The sequence below is a fragment of the Myripristis murdjan genome, chromosome 16 (assembly GCF_902150065.1).
Source record: "Myripristis murdjan chromosome 16, fMyrMur1.1, whole genome shotgun sequence".
Classification (NCBI taxonomy): Eukaryota; Metazoa; Chordata; class Actinopteri; order Holocentriformes; family Holocentridae; genus Myripristis; species Myripristis murdjan.
In genome coordinates, this window is record NC_043995.1 from 18,910,518 (window position 1) to 18,927,946 (window position 17,429).

At 42.2% G+C, this 17,429-nt stretch overlaps 1 protein-coding gene across 2 annotated transcripts in view; it reads right to left on the reverse strand.

The window, feature by feature from the left end:
* Nucleotides 1–2: 2 nt before the first annotated feature.
* Nucleotides 3–17,429, reverse strand: part of abcb4 (ATP-binding cassette, sub-family B (MDR/TAP), member 4) — a 25,452-nt gene continuing 8,025 nt past the window's right edge. For both annotated transcript variants that reach the window (XM_030073515.1, XM_030073514.1), the window contains exons 7-28: nucleotides 16,756–16,927; nucleotides 16,451–16,575; nucleotides 15,851–16,022; nucleotides 15,645–15,758; nucleotides 13,421–13,531; nucleotides 13,178–13,303; nucleotides 11,825–12,028; nucleotides 11,511–11,681; nucleotides 10,587–10,748; nucleotides 10,251–10,448; nucleotides 10,000–10,146; nucleotides 9,727–9,831; nucleotides 9,297–9,374; nucleotides 8,976–9,059; nucleotides 8,658–8,861; nucleotides 6,547–6,647; nucleotides 6,264–6,404; nucleotides 4,581–4,737; nucleotides 4,271–4,468; nucleotides 2,724–2,930; nucleotides 1,951–2,097; nucleotides 3–1,125 (exon numbers count right to left, since the gene is read on the reverse strand). In XM_030073515.1, the coding sequence (XP_029929375.1) occupies nucleotides 919–1,125; nucleotides 1,951–2,097; nucleotides 2,724–2,930; nucleotides 4,271–4,468; nucleotides 4,581–4,737; nucleotides 6,264–6,404; nucleotides 6,547–6,647; nucleotides 8,658–8,861; nucleotides 8,976–9,059; nucleotides 9,297–9,374; nucleotides 9,727–9,831; nucleotides 10,000–10,146; nucleotides 10,251–10,448; nucleotides 10,587–10,748; nucleotides 11,511–11,681; nucleotides 11,825–12,028; nucleotides 13,178–13,303; nucleotides 13,421–13,531; nucleotides 15,645–15,758; nucleotides 15,851–16,022; nucleotides 16,451–16,575; nucleotides 16,756–16,927 (3,331 nt within the window). In that variant the 3' untranslated portion in view covers nucleotides 3–918. The remainder of the gene's footprint in view (nucleotides 1,126–1,950; nucleotides 2,098–2,723; nucleotides 2,931–4,270; nucleotides 4,469–4,580; nucleotides 4,738–6,263; nucleotides 6,405–6,546; nucleotides 6,648–8,657; nucleotides 8,862–8,975; nucleotides 9,060–9,296; nucleotides 9,375–9,726; nucleotides 9,832–9,999; nucleotides 10,147–10,250; nucleotides 10,449–10,586; nucleotides 10,749–11,510; nucleotides 11,682–11,824; nucleotides 12,029–13,177; nucleotides 13,304–13,420; nucleotides 13,532–15,644; nucleotides 15,759–15,850; nucleotides 16,023–16,450; nucleotides 16,576–16,755; nucleotides 16,928–17,429) is intronic.

Genomic DNA, 17,429 nt, shown 5'->3' on the forward strand with positions numbered 1-17,429 from the left:
ATATAAAACTTTAATATTTACATTAAAGCTAATTCTCCAACAAAGGTTAGTAATTCAGTGCATTTGTAAAAACAGAATGTGATTCCTAATAATTTAAGTGCTTGTCTGATACAAAAATTCACATGACACATGATTTTTTTCCCCAGCTGTAACAAAACTGTTCAAGCATTTCCACTCTAGCATTATGAAGTCACAGTCTGTACAAGTAGCTAAATCTCAGAATAATAATCAACAATAGCAAAATAATTATCTAAAGATGATCCCATGATACATATATGGCACAATTTGTTCTATGATGATGAGATACCAGTATTACAGGCGTAGCTGTATGATGCATATTGAATCCAGTGTATTGTTTAACAGTGCACATAGTTGTCAGTATTTGGCACTTGAAGGAGGAAGGAGGCACTAAAGGCCAAGAACAGCTAAAGTATCAAGCAGCTCCACCCTGGAGGAAAGAGTACTGACCAGAACGTCCCAATTTGCGAGCTACAACTGAAGCAAATGGGTATTTTCAAAATATAGAAAATATAGAAAGCTAGAAAAACAAGAAATAGGTTGTGGCACAGAGGTTTGAGCAGCAGGTCTTTGACTGCGAGGTCATTTGCCTCGTCCTAACAAGACTGTTTGAGTCTTTGACCCAGAAAGCTACAGCTGGTTGGGACATTTAGCTGGCGATGCTAAACGGTCACTGGGTCACACCTCCAAATAGGCTAGAGGGAAACTCAGTGCCCTTGAGCAGGCCATTCACCAGCCAGCTGCTCCATTGAAGCTGTCAATAGTAGGAGGCTGATCATAAACAGTGGAGGTCCTCAGTGAAATCTCCTGGAAGAAATAAGGGTTAAATCATCAAAAGTGGTGCAGTATTGCATCACTGCATCTTTCTCTCTCTCTCTCTCTCTCTCTCTCTCTGCTCCCTCATTCCTTCCCGTAGCCCATCTGTGTGGTGACCAGAGTGTAGTAGACTCCCTTCTTGGCCAGCAGTTCGTGATGTTTCCCCTGTTCGACCACCACACCCCCCTGAAAGACGGCGATGCGGTCTGCGTTTTGGATGGTGGACAGGCGGTGGGCCACGACGATGCACGTCCTGCCCTGCCTGGCCTGGTCCAGCGCCTCCTGCACCACCTGCAGCGAACAAAAAGGGAGGACAACAGTTTTTTTCTTTCAAGTGTTCTCTTTGGCTTGTCTCACCGATCTGGTTTCTGTAGGGATTCAGACCTTGTGTGTGCTTATCTCACACTCGCGCACATACACAGACTGGCCTGAAGGGGGTGCTGTAATTAAAGTTAAAAACTTTGAAAGGCCCCACCAACTCCACCCATTGGTCTGATTTGATGAAACCTTGAGGGATGATGCATCACCTTCAAAGGTGGAATTTGTTACTTTACAAGAAAATGTTTTGAAGTACTATCCTTTACTATATTTTAAATCAGATCCATTAAAGTCCAAATTTTTGTTTGTTTGCTTGTTTTTTTCCCCAATCATAATGAATTTGAATTTGTCCCTTTTACAATGGCGTGAATAGCTTTATATCTAACTTTCTGTTTTGTATAAAGTAACTTTAATTTCGCTGAGCACAATTTCAGTGATCTACTTTTAAATTTTCTTCTGTAATAAATCGTTTAATGGAAAGTACAAATATCATCGTTTGCATATTGCTCCAGTACATTGTGTGACAAAGACTGCTGCTGACATGCATCATGAAACATTTATTCCCACAGCATTATAAATACTTTTTGTCGAGGGCAAAGCCTTGTCTTCACTCTACAGAGTGTCCGGACACTGTAAGCTGATTGACCTTCTTGCAAGAATAAAACTTGTCTCAGCCTTTCATTTAATAAATCAAGTGAGTTGTATATTGTGGTGCTTTTTTCAACCATGATCTTGCTACTGATTGGCTCTAGTGGTGCCTGCATGTTAAAGGTGGAGTTCAGAGGAAAACACACTCACCTTCTCACTCTCGGTGTCCAGTGCAGACGTGGCCTCATCCAGCAGCAGCACTTTGGGGTTGCGGAGGATGGCTCGGGCTATGGCTATCCGCTGCTTCTGGCCTCCTGACAGCTGGGTCCCCTTATCCCCTGCCTGGGTGTCGTATTTCTACAAATGGACAGACGGAGAGAGAGAGGGGCACGTGATTACGTACTGTCTAAAGAACAATGATGGAATTAATACGAGCTTGACTGACACCGGATTGATGTTGATGTTGAAGCATTTTACAGTTGAACAAAAAACTTCTTAACCTCTTCACACAATCTGCACTACCATCTGCTCAGCTGTGATCCCCTGTCAACTCAAGCTAATCGAAATATAGTAAATAATGGAGTTTGCTGGACAAACTGTTTAATGATTACACTCTTCTTGAATTATCTCAAATGCTTTGTAATGCCATATGTATGATTTTTTTTTTCATTTTGACTAAAATATACACTGATGCCAACATATCTATGATGAGCCAAAATTAGAAGAAGAGTTCAGCCATTCATAGCTCATGTCTTGTTTTATAATCACTGGCACAGCAACAAAGCCATGGCATACCTCCACCGGTTCAACTGTCTGACTAAGCAGCAGTGAAGGACTTGAGATGTTGTAAAGATAATTCTTGGAAAGAGAACTACACCACCTACACCTACAACTAAATCATGCTGTCCTTGTACTTTGAGCTCATTCACCAGTCGTATCAGATAGTTTGTCAACATTACAGTATAAGAATATCATGGCCGTACCTGTGGCAGGGTTTCTATGAAGGTGTGAATGTTGGCTGCTCTGGCCGCTGCCTCTATTTCCTCCGTAGTCACGGTTCGGCTGTTGTCTCCGTAGGCAATGTTGTCAGCCAGGCTGCAGTCGAACAGCACGGGCTCCTGGGATACAATGCCCATCTGGGCTCTCAGCCAGTGGATGTTCAGCTCTTTCACGTCTCTCTTGTCCAGCATCTGAGAGGAGGATGGTTAGAGGAGGAGGAAGGGGCGAGGCGGAGGAGCAAACATGGAGGATGAAATAACATAAAGGGAGGAGGGAAAATGGAGTGAGGAACATTGGCATGAGGGATGGAGGAGGACTTGATTTCTCAGGATAAGGGAGAAAAAGAGTCATTTAGTCACAGCATGGGGGATTTAAACATTATAATAAACTGTTTTGAAGATTATGAGCTGCATGGTTGATGCAGACACGTTTTTGTACTGGAGACCTTACAATGAACTGGGAGGCCCAAAGATAATAAGAAATACAATTACTTCCTCTGTGAGAGGAATGTGTCAGCACTATCAACAGTCCCATCAAGTTACACTGAAATAGATAGTTCAATGACCTAACCACACACACACACACACACACACACACACACACACACGCACACACACACTTCGCGTGACCATTCTCCCAAGGTCTGCTATCAGAGCAGCAGTATCAACATGCTGACAAGTTCAGTCACTGCTGGCTGACTGGAGGTGAGAAGACACATTCTCACGTGCATGTGTGTGTGTGTGTGTGTGTGTGTGTGTGTGTGTGTGTGTGTGTGTGTGTCATGTGTATCTTCTCATCCATTCTCATTGTTTATTTAGTTTTAGCCTTAGTCTTTTGACTAAAGTGTATTTTAGTTTTAGTCACATTTTATTCATTTGAATTTTTGTAGTTATAGTCTCATTTTTTACCAACAAAAACAGTGATTTTGAAAAAATTTTGATCTAATTCTATTGAATGTTTTTTTTCTCATTAAATTGTTAGTGAACTTTATACACAGACTATTCAACATTTCTCATTATTGCATCTTGTATTTTGCAATTGGCTTTATGCACAGCTCCGCTACTTCTTGAACTTAAACCAGCTCCTTTATTTCCTGTCTTACATTATTGGACAAACTGATTAATCTAGGTGTGTCTGATCTTACAACAATGGTCAGACACCCCTGAATTAATCATTTTGTCCAATAATGTAAGACAGGAAATAAAGGAGCTGGCTTAAGTTCAGGAAGTAGCGGAGCTGTGCATAAAGCCAATTGGCTTTTGTTTTTAGACTGCGCTTAAGGTCAAAAATAAAGTTTGCCCGTATATCTGTTCTCTTCCAAACTGAGGTCAGGAGCTGTGATTGTATTTGGGTATTTCTGGCATTTTCGCCTCTTTCTTTGTTGGTGAAAAAGTTACTATATTTCATCACAGTTTTTGTCAACAAAGGATAACTTCTGATGGGAATTTTTCTGTTTTTTGTCCAAGAAAAAAGTGCTGGGAAATGCTTTTAGTCATAGTTTTAAATCAACAGAGTGAACACTGATTCTTACCACTGTCCCTTCTCTGGGGTCGTAGAATCGCTCCAGCAGCTGGATGGTGGTGCTCTTGCCACAGCCGCTGCTCCCCACCAGGGCCAAAGTCTCTCCCTTGCTCACCTTCAGATTCAGCCCTTGCAGGATGGGCACGTCACTGCGTGAGGGATAATTAAACCGAACAGCCTCAAAACGCACGTTACCATCAAATTTGTCCTGGAGTGTGACAGAGGAATAGAGAGAAGAGGAATGGATTAAAACTCTGACACTCGAAGAATATTGTTTACAGTGGGTATGTTGCTCTGTGGGTGCTTTTAACAAAGTGTACCGGTGACTCTCCCTCCTCCGAGAGGTTGTCTATGGCGGGCTCTCTGTTCATCAGCATGATGAGGTGGGAGGCTGACATTTTGGCTTTGGCGTAGTTTGGAGTGAAGGAGTTGGCCTCTCCTACAGCCATGGCGCCGTAAAGAACAGCAGAAATCACTCTGGATGAAGGAAAGGGAGTCAACAATGAGTTTGCATGTTAGTACATTAAGTCCATTAACACTTGTGTCTGCTTTAAATAATAATAAAAAAAATGCTTGTTTTCCTCTCATAAAGCTGTTTTACTCTTGTAATCGTGTCACAGTTCACATCTGTCAGGTGATGGTGAGTGTGGTGGGCAGCATTACATAAGTCTGTGCTTACACACACTTCTCACAGCTTTACATGGTGCGCACCTTTATGTATACAACAGAATGTACACACCGCCCTGCACAAAGTATCCATCATTACAAGCCATTTAGTCTCATATTCAGTCTTAAAATTGTGCTTTCCCCAAAACAAGAGACAGAATCCACCAGTCAAATGAAATAATCCCAATTGTAGCCAGATATATTTGTTATTTTTTTCTGTGAGCAAGTATAAATATGTTGAAACAGAATAACACAGATCAGCCCACTAGTATCAAGAAAATGACTCTTGATTCTGGAAGCAACTTGATTCGCATTGGATACAGGTAGGAAGTAGGATTATCTCATCCTGCTGGCATGTGTTATAAGAAAAACAAAGATTTTAACACTGAATATGAGACTAAATGACCTTTTTATAGTCATTTCTTTATTGCTCTGTAACAAAGTAGCCTTTCAGTCTCAGATATGAATCAGCTCTGCCCAATATGAAAGAATGAAATGGTTGATATGTTCATTCCTTGGTTGTCCTTGTAGGTCAATAATTAACAGTGCACACTACATCCACAGAGTTTGATGAATTTTAATCTGAGTCATACACTACACTACAAGCTTTCATCATAGCACTTGTATTTACACTATTATGTGCTGTGAATCTCTCCATGCTGTAGCATCTAATGGGGCTGAAATGCTGAAATAAAAGAAAATTATATCAAATGTGGAATGAAAGAAGAAAATCTTGGAGAGAATATGCCAGTAGACCCTCTGTTGTACTTTCCCAGCATTTATAACTTTACGGTCCTTCAGAGGCTTGTGACATGCAGTGAACTTTGGACTTTACTGTCTTTGTATGACCAGTAGAATATAAACAACGGCAGCGGCTGCCCCCAAGGCTAATATAATAACACTTTTCATAAAGCTTACCCCTGAAAACACGTCTGTTTCTTGTGTGACCTGTGACTGTGCGTCGTCACGGACCTTTACTGTTGAGCGGTTGAAGCCCTGTTGTTCACAGTGACCCCTCACACACTTGGTGGCAAGGCAATAATTAAACACCACTGTCATATAAACGGCCTCTTTTTCCACCTACCCTTTGCTGTTGCGTGTGACGGGTGCAATCTACTGTTCATGTGTACACGCCTGCCTTAGGGATACACTGCTATTCACTGTCATAAAATAGTCCAACTTCAGCTGACCATAAATATGAGAGCGTGTGTAGGAAGACTGTTAAGGGTGGTTTATCTTTTAAGAGATTGTATTTCCTAATTGCGGGGTAAATAAAATTAGACGTGAATATTCCAAAGGAGCCAAGAGGATGCAGACGTGCTGAGGTCTAGACTCACAGGAATACGCTTTCAAAGTCCATCCTTCCTGCCTCAATGAGCCAAGCTCCGAAGCGGAAACAGCCAGCATAAGCAAAGTAGATCATGGCCTGGGAGAAGGAGAAGGTGATCCCATAGATATGGGCCTTCTTTTGGGAGTTTCTATAGGGAGAGAGAGAGAGTCAAAGAAAACACTAGAGAGAGTCCTCAAGTCCTCTTCCATCACTCGTTTGAGAGCAAAGTCACGTTCAAACTGGGAAAAAAAATATCCCTGATAATCAGTGATGTAAAACACGTCACCTACTTGTAAGGCACTTGGAGGTTTTCCTGGTATAAAGACTCAAACTTTGGTTCTCTGGTGAGAGAGGCAACAGTGCGGATATTCTCTATCGCCTCTGTGGCAATCTGGGGAGACACATCATCAGAAATTATTATACCTATAATTACCCCTTGAACTTGAATTTCCCATAAATTTCTTCCCTTATGTAGCTTCAAAGTTAAGATTTTTTTTTCTCCCACATTGGATGAAAATGAGCCAGATGCAGGAGGTGATATATTCTTCTTACTTTTGTTCATATCCATGATTTGTTCTTACTTTGTTAGTATCCACTGATTTCTGGGATTCACCAATAGTGTCTTATTTTTGCTTTTTACGTAAGAGAAAATTCTTCTGCGTAAATCAGAATTTTAGAAGTCAAGTCTAGGGCACGCTTATCAAGATAAGAAAAAGCTCTGTCATTGTTTCAGTCCACAAATCTTTTGACCATCACATTTTAAAACTGACGAACATAAATGAATGAATATCACATTTAGATTATTTTATGTTTTAGAGTAATTATAGGGATTGGATTATTAAAATCAGAATATTTGAGTTCAGACATTTGAGAATTTGCTGAAATAACACCAACAAAGCCTGTAGACTACGACAGGTATTAAAAACAGTTATAAACATGAATGAATTTTACAGTATTTATACAGAAGTCCTGCGTTTCTGTCAGTGTTGTGGCTTCAGAAACCTTCCTGTCCTCCTGCAGTCGTCACTATGGAAACATTCGGCCTGGGCGGTGTGTGTTTTGGCCTACATGTTAATACTGAACAAAACTCTGCTATTACTTCAACAGCTGTACGTCCCTCTGCCAAGACGACATTCACAGCATCAGATTTTTTTCTTGCCATTGTTGGCTTTTTGATTCTCCTGTAACACCATTAAAGACTTTTTTTTTATAAAGTCATTTAAAACTACTTAGGTTTAGCTCAGTCCAGTTCAGACCTTTAGCATCCCAAGACAGGAAATTTGACTTGGCTCAGCGCAAACCAAACAATCACAATCAACCCAGTTCTCAGCTGCAGAAGCTCTTTTTCCTCCGGCCGCCTTGTTTGGTGGCGTCTGCGATTCTTGAGCCTGTGCCAGAGTGTTTTGCACAGCAGCTGCCCTCACAAAGTGTTTAGGGGGCGTTGCCTTGTGCTGATAAACGCTCAGACACATGCCCTCAGTTTACAAACATGTGGGATTTATCATTAGGTTATTCCACAAACCAGGATTAGGAAGTTAACCAGATAACTGTGGAAAAGATTCTGCCATATCCTGGTGACAGTGATTTGACTCTGCTAAACAATGTTAGGTTTCGGATAATGATCCAGTCACCGCTTATGTCACTGCTAGAGATATTCAGTGACAGTTTTTAAACTTATCTGGCTGATTTACAAATCCTGCTTCATGAAACACCCGCCTACAAGCAGATTTTTATGTTTGAGAGCGTTTGGTGCATCTGGACTGGACGTCTCTCTTCTTTTTTCGCTTAACAGAAAACCAAGAGAAGATATAAGATAAATTTAAGAGAATTTTGCTGCACCAGGCGCATTATCACATACATACTGTGCAATCTGCTGGTTGCAATGTTTCACTGAAGCTACATCATGCTTAGATTGAGTGAAATATTCAAACCAAGATGCCATTGTTTTATGGCTGCACTGTTACATCAAATAGAAAATATCTAGATGTCTGTGCATCATTTTAGATACATTTCCCTGAAACTCTGCAAGACATATTTGGTGTCTTTGGAAACCTTGGGATCTCCACTAGAATTTACAATAATACAAGTAATATTTCCAAACAATGTGTGTGTCTATATTTGTGTTTAATGTAGATTTGGACAGTATGGCCAATAAATAAAAACTTGATTTTTTTTTTCTGTGCAGAGGAGCAAATTATTTGGCTTGTTTGACAGAGCACACAGCTGCTTTTATAACATTATAAAATATGTGGTCAAAATCAGATTTTATGTTTCAGACAGTTTTTGCATTGATTTAAAACACAAATCCGAATTAATCGACTTAATTTATTTATGGCACAGTCCTAGTTTGGTGACAGCGTCCACAGTGTAGCGGGTTTTTATTTAGAAACCGAGTTCCCACCTTTCCAGCCTTTTCCAGTTCCTTCTTGTCTTTGGCAGCGTGCCCACCGAGCAGCTTCATCTGCACGGCTCCAGCCACAGCCATGACGGGCACCACGGACAGGATCAACAGCGTCAGCTCCCAGCCATAAACAAAAGAGATGATCACGCTGGTGCCGAGGTTGGCGACGTTCTGGGCCAGGGTGGCCATGCGCACTCCTGTGGCCTGGACGGAGGCAAGAGATGGGAAGAGCATAACAGATATTTTAGGGGATTTGTTGTGACAGGGAGTGTGAGAGAGATATTTGTGTGTGTATGGGTGCGTTAATTTGTGACTCACCCCCTGCACTTGGGCTGCATCTGTGGCTAATCTGGTAGTGAGAGCTCCAACACTGTTTTTGGGATCATCATACCATCCAAGGTCCTACAAAGAAACAAGGATGGTTAGAACTCATTTTATTCAGCTTATCTATAAAAACAAATGAAATAATCACTCTCCAATAATCAAAATAAACTGCTTTCAATCAACAGTCAGAAATGAGCGAACATGTTGGTCTTGACTGAAAGCTGTTTCTCATTGCTGTTTTATTTAAACTTCAAATACTTAGTTTTAAATGTAGGCCTGTCGTTTAAGGTTCAGTGTGTGAATGGGCCGACTTACCTGTCTCATCATGGCTTTAAAAGCTCTGAATCTCAGTTTCATTGTCAGGATCTCACCGGCTTTGCCAAAGCAGAAGCCCTGCAGTGCAAAGTTTATAGACAGACAACATGAGTTCACCTCAGCTGTGATCTGTGTTTACACCACAGCGCTATAATCTCAGCATGTGTGCGTGGATGTGTCAGCCATACAAACACACTCAAGATGTAACTGTGTGTGTGTGTGTTTGTGTAGGCCTGCCTATGCGAGCAGGGAGAGATAATACAGATGTTTCATAACTTGCAGCAGGCAGAAACCACTGGAAAACTTCCAGGGGCACAATATATAACACAGCTCCCAGTGATTAGATTATTGTGATAGCCACTATCTGTTTTATGAAGACGACAAATGTGTGTGTGTGTGTGTGTGTGTGTATGTGTGCGTATGTGCATACCTGTAGAAACATAGTGACAAAGGACACAGCCCCAATGACGGCAAACATGAGGGAAAAGAGGGTGGCTCTCTGTCTGACAATCTCATCATCTGTCTCCGCAAACACCTGAGAGTTTGTAACACACAGCAAAGTACGAAACTCAGCTCACTTTGACTCATCATACATCACAGGGAAAAACCACTGTCATGAATAACTGGGTGGGGAATCCATTTTGTTGGGCGGACCAATTTTTGATCGCAACTATTTGGTGAGTCAACCCTGAAAGGAACCTACAGCGATGATCTTGGAGAAGATGATGGCGAAGACGGGCTGCATTGCTCCGTTAATGGTGGCACAGATGACCCCGACCACAATGTAGTGCCACTCAGGGAGGTTGAGACGCAGAACCTCCAGGAATGAGACAGGAGGAGCTTTCTCTTCCTGCAGAGGGAGGAACAGAGAGAGAGAGAACAGCAGACTGAGATCTCCTGGAACTAGAAATCGTATTCCCTTACAGCCTTTTGAGGAGTCGCACTCCATCTCACCTCGTTGGTCTTGTCTTTATCATCCTCCTCCACCTCCTTTCCCTTCTCTCCCGGCTCTCCCTCAGATCCAATGAAGGAGGAGCCCTTTGTGTACTTCCTTCTGTATAAAGATGTCTCAGAGAACGACATGACGGACGGGCTCTTCTCATCTGCCTGCTCACACTCTGCCTCCTCATTCTCCTCCACTTTCTGAAAGGTCTGCAGTGGGCAGGACAGACGAAAGACAACGCAGCAATGATCTTATGAAAGTCCTCTCTTAGGCTCCAACTCAAACTGAGCAGAAAAACACAACTGCGGTGCACCGTGTGAATGTGTGTGTTTGTGTGTGTGAGTTACCTGCATGGTCACCAGCGTGTGGTACACTCCTTGTTTTTCCATCAGCTCGCTGTGAGCGCCCAGCTCTACAATTACTCCTTTCTGGAAGCCGGCAATGACATCGGCGTTTCTGATCGTAGAGAGACGGTGGGCAACGACGATGGTGGTGCGACCCTGTCTGGCCTGCGCACAAAGACAGAGTCAAGTTCCTACATGTATGTCTACATTTGGGAATGGTTTTAGGGAAATTTGTGCTAATACTCGATCAATCAGTCATTAGTCATTTGCAACATTTGCTGGTTACAGATTGACTTTGGTTATTTGGGGGTGTTTGGTAACTTGAGGCAGGCATTTGCCATTGTTTTTATCATTTTACAGACAAAATGATTAATAAAACAAAATCAATAAATTAATCAACAATGAAAATAATGATTAGTGTCAGCCCTTACCTGCATATAAAGTAGGATAGCCAGAATGTTGCAATATATGTAGTGTGATTAAGCACTGACAGTTACTTTCATTATGACGATGAAGAGTTACAATTAATTAATTATTTATGATACAGAGTTATTCCTTATCAAAAGTAACTTGTTGCCTTTATGGTGCACACTTCAAAAACATGTCTTTGCAATATATCTTGTGATAAGAAGCTGATCACTGTTGATCAATAAAGTGTTACTGAATTTGAAAAGAATGAGCCCTGCTCATTTTACATCAAGCATCCTTAAATCGTGTGTGTCTTTGATTAATGGCATACAGTCTGGATTAGATGCTGTGTAATTCTTACTTTTTTCTTTTCTTTTACTTTTTCATATCAATGTGTGCTACCAAAATAAAATAAAATAAAATAAAACTCTTTAAGTGTTTGTGTGTTTGTGTATGTGTGTGTGTGTGTGTGTGTGTGTGTGTGTGTGTGTGTGTGTGTGTGTGTGTGTGTGTTAGAACCTTGTCAAGGGCAGCCTGTACGATGGTCTCACTCTCAGCGTCGAGGGCTGACGTGGCCTCGTCCAGCAGGAGGATCTTGGGATTGCGGACGAGAGCGCGGGCGATGGCGATCCTCTGCTTCTGTCCTCCACTCATCTGAGTCCCTCGGTCCCCGACCAGCGTCTCAAACTTCTGCTCAACAGCAAACGCCGCAGCATCAGTAAACAATTGACAGACAGAGTGTGTATCACTCACTCACAGAGGCGTGCAATTGCAGTATACACACACACACACACACACACACACACACACACACACACACACTGTTAACATACATCAGGGAGATTCATGATGAAGTCGTAAGCGTTTGCTTCCTTGGTGGCTTTCTCAATCTCTTGCTGTGTCACATCCGGTCGCCCATATCTGATGTTTTCGGCGATGGTGGTGGCGAAGAGGATGGGCTCCTGACTCACCACTCCAAGCATCTCTCTAAGGCACCGCACGTTAAGAGTGCGGATGTCATGACCGTCTATGAACACCTAAAAACAGATAAACAGAGTTGACAAGAAAAGTCCCAACAGAGTACGCAGCAAGTGCATTCAGTTGAGAAACTGCCATGTTTTATTAGGGGTGGGAATCATCAGTGATCTCATGATTTGATTTAATTGTGATTCTTGGGTCATGATTTGATTTAACCACAATTCGTCAGTTAATCACCATTCAGGTATTAACTGACATATACATATATACTCCTGTTTACATTTTTTTTTTTTTTAGGTTTTTTGAGTTTGAATCAGTATCTCCTTTATGTTCCCTGAACTCAACATGGAAGATATGAATGTGAGGAACTGCAACCCTTCTCACATTTTACCAAACAAACGTGTATTAATTAAGGCAATTGTTTCACAATATACAGTAAACTTCACTGATTTAAGAAAGCTTGACTTGTCAGCTGAATGTTTTGCAGATATTGCAAATATTAAACACCAAATCAATTTTACCCCAGACTTCCTACGGGAGAGCCTATGTTACAACCTTCAGCGCTGTAGGGGTGTATGTCTTTTGAGCTGGGACAAAGTTATTTTCCTCCATTCGAAATTGTCTCACAGAAATCTGCACTGCATTCTGATTGCACTGTGATGCACGGTGGGCAGCGTGAGAGCACTGGAACCATAACATGACTGAAAAAGTTAACATGTTTTCACCCCATACCATCTGTTTGTCTGTTCACTTAAAACATACCACAGCCTAGGACAACCAGCGCTGCATGGACACGGTCAGCAGTCAGACAGTGCTACCAGTCTGACCGCTAGCTGTTCATATTGGTCGCCACAAAGCTAACTGAGAGTCGGAGCCCAAGCCCAGCTCAAGGCGCTTCTCATGTGCAGGAAGCTTAATGCAGATGCAGTACTAGGTCAGGGAAGGTCATGGAGTCACCAAAGTTGACAAGTATCACCATCTTGCCAACATGAATGCTATCACCAAATTTCACCAAACAGATTTTGAAATATTCCCCTCTGGACCAAACTGCTGACCGACTGAGCGGCAGCAGTTTGCTCGACAAAATGCTTAAACTTTTACAGGGGATAAATCTGATAGACCAGAGATACTGAAAAAAAAAAACACTTAAGGTAAAGGCTTTTGCTCCACAATGAATGCAGAGGTGTGGAGGTGAGGTCTTCACTTACAGATCCCTCCTGAGGATCGTAGAACCTCTGCAGCAGCTGAACCGTGGTGCTCTTCCCACAGCCGCTGCTGCCCACCAGGGCCATGGTCTGCCCACACTGCACGCTCAGAGACATATTGTTTAATACCTACAAACACACACACACACAGAAGAAGGACACAAAGGTCAGCTGTGTGATACGATCGAAAACATTTCCATATTGTAATACGTGGACACGGTGATAGATAAAGAGAATTGGACGTACTTTGACATCAGGCCTGGACGGGTAGCTGAAGTGGATGTTCTTGAACTCGATGTTTCCTTTAACAGAGTCGGGCTTGAAACCGTCTTCTGAGTAACTGTTGATGCTCGGTTTCTGATGAGACACAGTTCATTTCACTTACATTTGAGCCTCGGCTCAGTCCAGTGTGTCAGCAGAGATATGCTGTTTTAAAGTCTGATCCACTGCTGGACACAGCGGGACAGAGAGGCTCTCCTTCCTCTCCCTCCTCACCTTCTTTATCACAAGCCCGTTTCTCATCATAACGCTCACACACACACAATGGGAGGAAGAGTGTTAGCTGCCCAGGTTGATGCACGCACATTTAGCAGGGCTCATATTTATTTACACAGCTCTTTGTGTTTCACTGTAGCTCCCTGTTGCTCTCTGTTCCACACACATACACACATGCACACACACACACACACACACACACACACATGCACACGTGTGTGTGCCTGTTCCAGTTATTCTGTTGGCAACAAAGGTTGAGCTCCCTGTGTTCTGTGTAGTTTGGACGCTGTTTTTCATCAAAGGTGGTCAAAGTTTTATGTAAGTAAAAGCAGAAACACAACAATGGAAAAATTCTCCATTAAAAATAAAAGTCATGCTTTCGAAGTTTTCCTCAAGCAAAGAGGTTATAAACATATCGTACTCAGGTATCACAAGTAAAAGTAGCTGTGAAAAATTCAGAATATTAAAATCATTACTGTAATAACTATTTTTACATTGTAGGTGATTCAGGGGACAACAGATGTAATGGAATGTCAATTGATATATCAGGAGAATATCAGTAAGCCATAAATTACATTTCAACATGTCTGTAAAGCGTTATTACCAATCCCACCGAAGTTCTGGACAAGATACAACCACCAGCACTCCAATTAGTCATAACATGTGTTGGCCTGTTGCCCATTTGCTAAAACAGGCTTGAAGCCCTCAGCCAACCATAACTACGCTGGTGTGTCTTGCCCAGAACTCTGGTGGGTTTCATACTAACGCGGTAGCTGTCCAGCAACAATGTCAACAAGACCTACAAGTTAAAATTCAACCAACACATACAAGAGAACGTCAATAGATATCTCATGATGTTGCTGAAATGTAATTTAAGGCGGGTGACTCTCTCAGGTTGTTGATATTTATCATATATTTCAACTGACATTTAATAAATATGTCAGTATGTTGATTTGCCAGTATGTATGAACATCTATATGAGACTATCCAAAGAGGAGTGTGACTAACTACTTCATATGCATCATATCTTATGAGCTTATTGAATGTTATGAATGTACACCCTTATTCTTCAATGTTGTGAGCAATTCAAGCTGAATTGTACCAGATTAAAAATATAAATGCTCAAAGTATACTCAAAGTATCAGCTTCTCAATGTGGGAATGTTTTCTATGTTTGGATTTTATGTCCCTCTGGGTTGTTTGGATCGGAGTGTAAATTGCGTGCAATTGCGTGTTATTTGTCCATGCACGTGTTTATGCTCCTCGTTGTAAATGTACAAACAGATGTGCTGCTCAGCAAGCACTTTGCAGGGAGCTGGATCCTGTGTTCGTCCTGATAAACTGATTTGAGTGTGTTGTCATGGTGAACGATTAACAGGCGCACTGTAAAGTAAATACAGGCCCATCCGAGAATAGCCACTGTCACAAGAATGGCTCTGAGTTAACTCTATAACGGCTTCAGCAAAACAATCCAGGATCATGCTGCATGTTTTTTAGAAGCTCCTACAGGTGTCATTTAAAAAAAAAAAAATCATATTGTTTTATCTCTCTTTACTCACTGTGCTAACATGACTTCTCTTACACTCAACATGGCCACTTGCTCTTGTTTAAGCAGCAAGGGGAGCTGTGCTCTCTAACAACACTGATCATATTCTGCTGGAAACTTGACTCACTGCTTAGGAAATCATTTGAATTCGGCCAGAGGTAATCGGTGTGCAATCTGCTCAGCAAGAGGAGCACCGCAGCTGTGTAATTTCCACCAAATGACCTGTAGCTTCTTCATTCAAACAGCAGGTGCTCCAATTAGAGCAAAATCCCCCATCTCATTACTGACTCTGAGTTGTCGGCTACATCAAAGCAGCTCCCCACGGTGCCGGGGTACAGTGGTGCAAGTTTAGTAACGCAAACTGACAGCTGCCAAAAAAGCCATGAGGTTAGAAATCCTGTGATTTGAGAGTTAGGTGTGTATTCCTTACGTTGTCAATGATGTTGTACACTTTGTGTGCAGCTCCCCGGGCGCTGGCAAATGACTGGATGTTGGGTGAGGTCTGTCCCATGGCGAACGCTCCAATAATCACAACAAAGAACACCTGAGGAAGCACCCATGACCATTAACCAAACCGAGCTTACTGTTGAAGAACTGCCTGATGTTGCTGGGGAAATCAACAATGTGTTTACTCACTGTGAGCACAGTTCCAATGGTGTACTCATCAGCCAGGATGAGTGTGCTGCCATACCAGAAGGCGAGAGCGTAGGACATGTAGATCATGAGGAAGGTGAAACCCATGGCGATGTTAGCAGAGATCGCCTTCTTTATGCCCATGTTCTTAGCATCCTCCAAGTTCTTATAATATCTGTGGCATGGCACAAACACACACAAGCACAAAATAAAGCCTACAGGACAAGAAAAATCTGACAGCCAGATGTCAAAATGGATACATTCATATTTTTAATGGCAATACCACCTTTGGGCATGAAAATATGTAGCATTAGCAGGCGCACAAAGCAGATGTTAATCCAATTGTTTGTGTGCAGCCGATGCTTTCAGACAATTTCTGCAATGGTTTGGGTTATTTTGTAAATCAATTATAGAGCATTGACCCTGCTCAAAGTGCCTGTCTTCCTTGGCAGACAACAACAGGATTGGGTTACTCTTCTGACTTAATGAATGTTGATTTCATGACTCAATCATCAGCAGAGGACAGAGTCAAAATGATGCTTACAATCACAAGAATGCTCCATTCAAACACACATCCAAAACACACACATGTGCAAAACACACCTCTTGATCTCTCTCTCCTGACCACTGAAGGCAAAAACTGTCCTGACAGCAGAGAGCACTTCTTCAGCCACAGCTCCAGCCTTGGCATATGCAGTCTGCTCTTTAGACGTGAAGGATGTCAGCACCTACTCAGATGGGCATGGGGACACACAGTGTGATTATGAACACCCTCGAGGGGCTGTGCACATGTGATGGACAGCAAAAGATATGGAGACAGACAGAAACAGAGTCAGGAGCACACACACACACACACACACAGATGGACAAAAAGACAGAGAAAGAGTGCAAGAAAGAGCGAAACCCACCTTACTAAAGAATCCAGCTGATATGCCCAACACGGGGCTGACAGCCAGGATGACGAGGGTGAGCTTCCAGCCTTTGATGAAGCCAATGACGAAGGAGGAGAGGAAGGTGGTGAAGGACTGGATCAGCATCCCCACCTTGTCCCCTATGCCCTCTTGGATCTTATAGACGTCACTGTTATTAGAAACATGCAACCAAGACATCCGCTGATGATCTTCAGCAATACAATAAAAAGCAGACAACACCTGTGCGTCTTGATTGTAACTCCTAACTATGCAGCCTCACATAATCTTTCTGATGCTGCTCATTTAACTTCAATCAAAGGCTTACATGCTCCTCTGTGGGCTGAAAAAGTTCTTGTCCTAAAAAAAGCTTTGAAAACCTTTTGAAACGTCAGATACACTCAAAAAAGAAAAAAAGAAAGAAAAAAGGGCTGTTTACTTCACTTCTGAATAGTTGACATTTGAGAAATGCAAGGTGTTCTCTAGACAGCGACGACGTGCCGTCTTTTTGGTGGATGTTTTCATTCAGAGTGCTCCATTTTTAGCAAGCATCGCCGTCGTGGGAAAAATTAAACATCTATTTCTGGTAGTGCTGGTACAATGCACCACTAGCCACTTAGCTTGGCAGGAACTCTACAAGAACCAGTGATACTTGAGTATTTAAAGGTCAACTT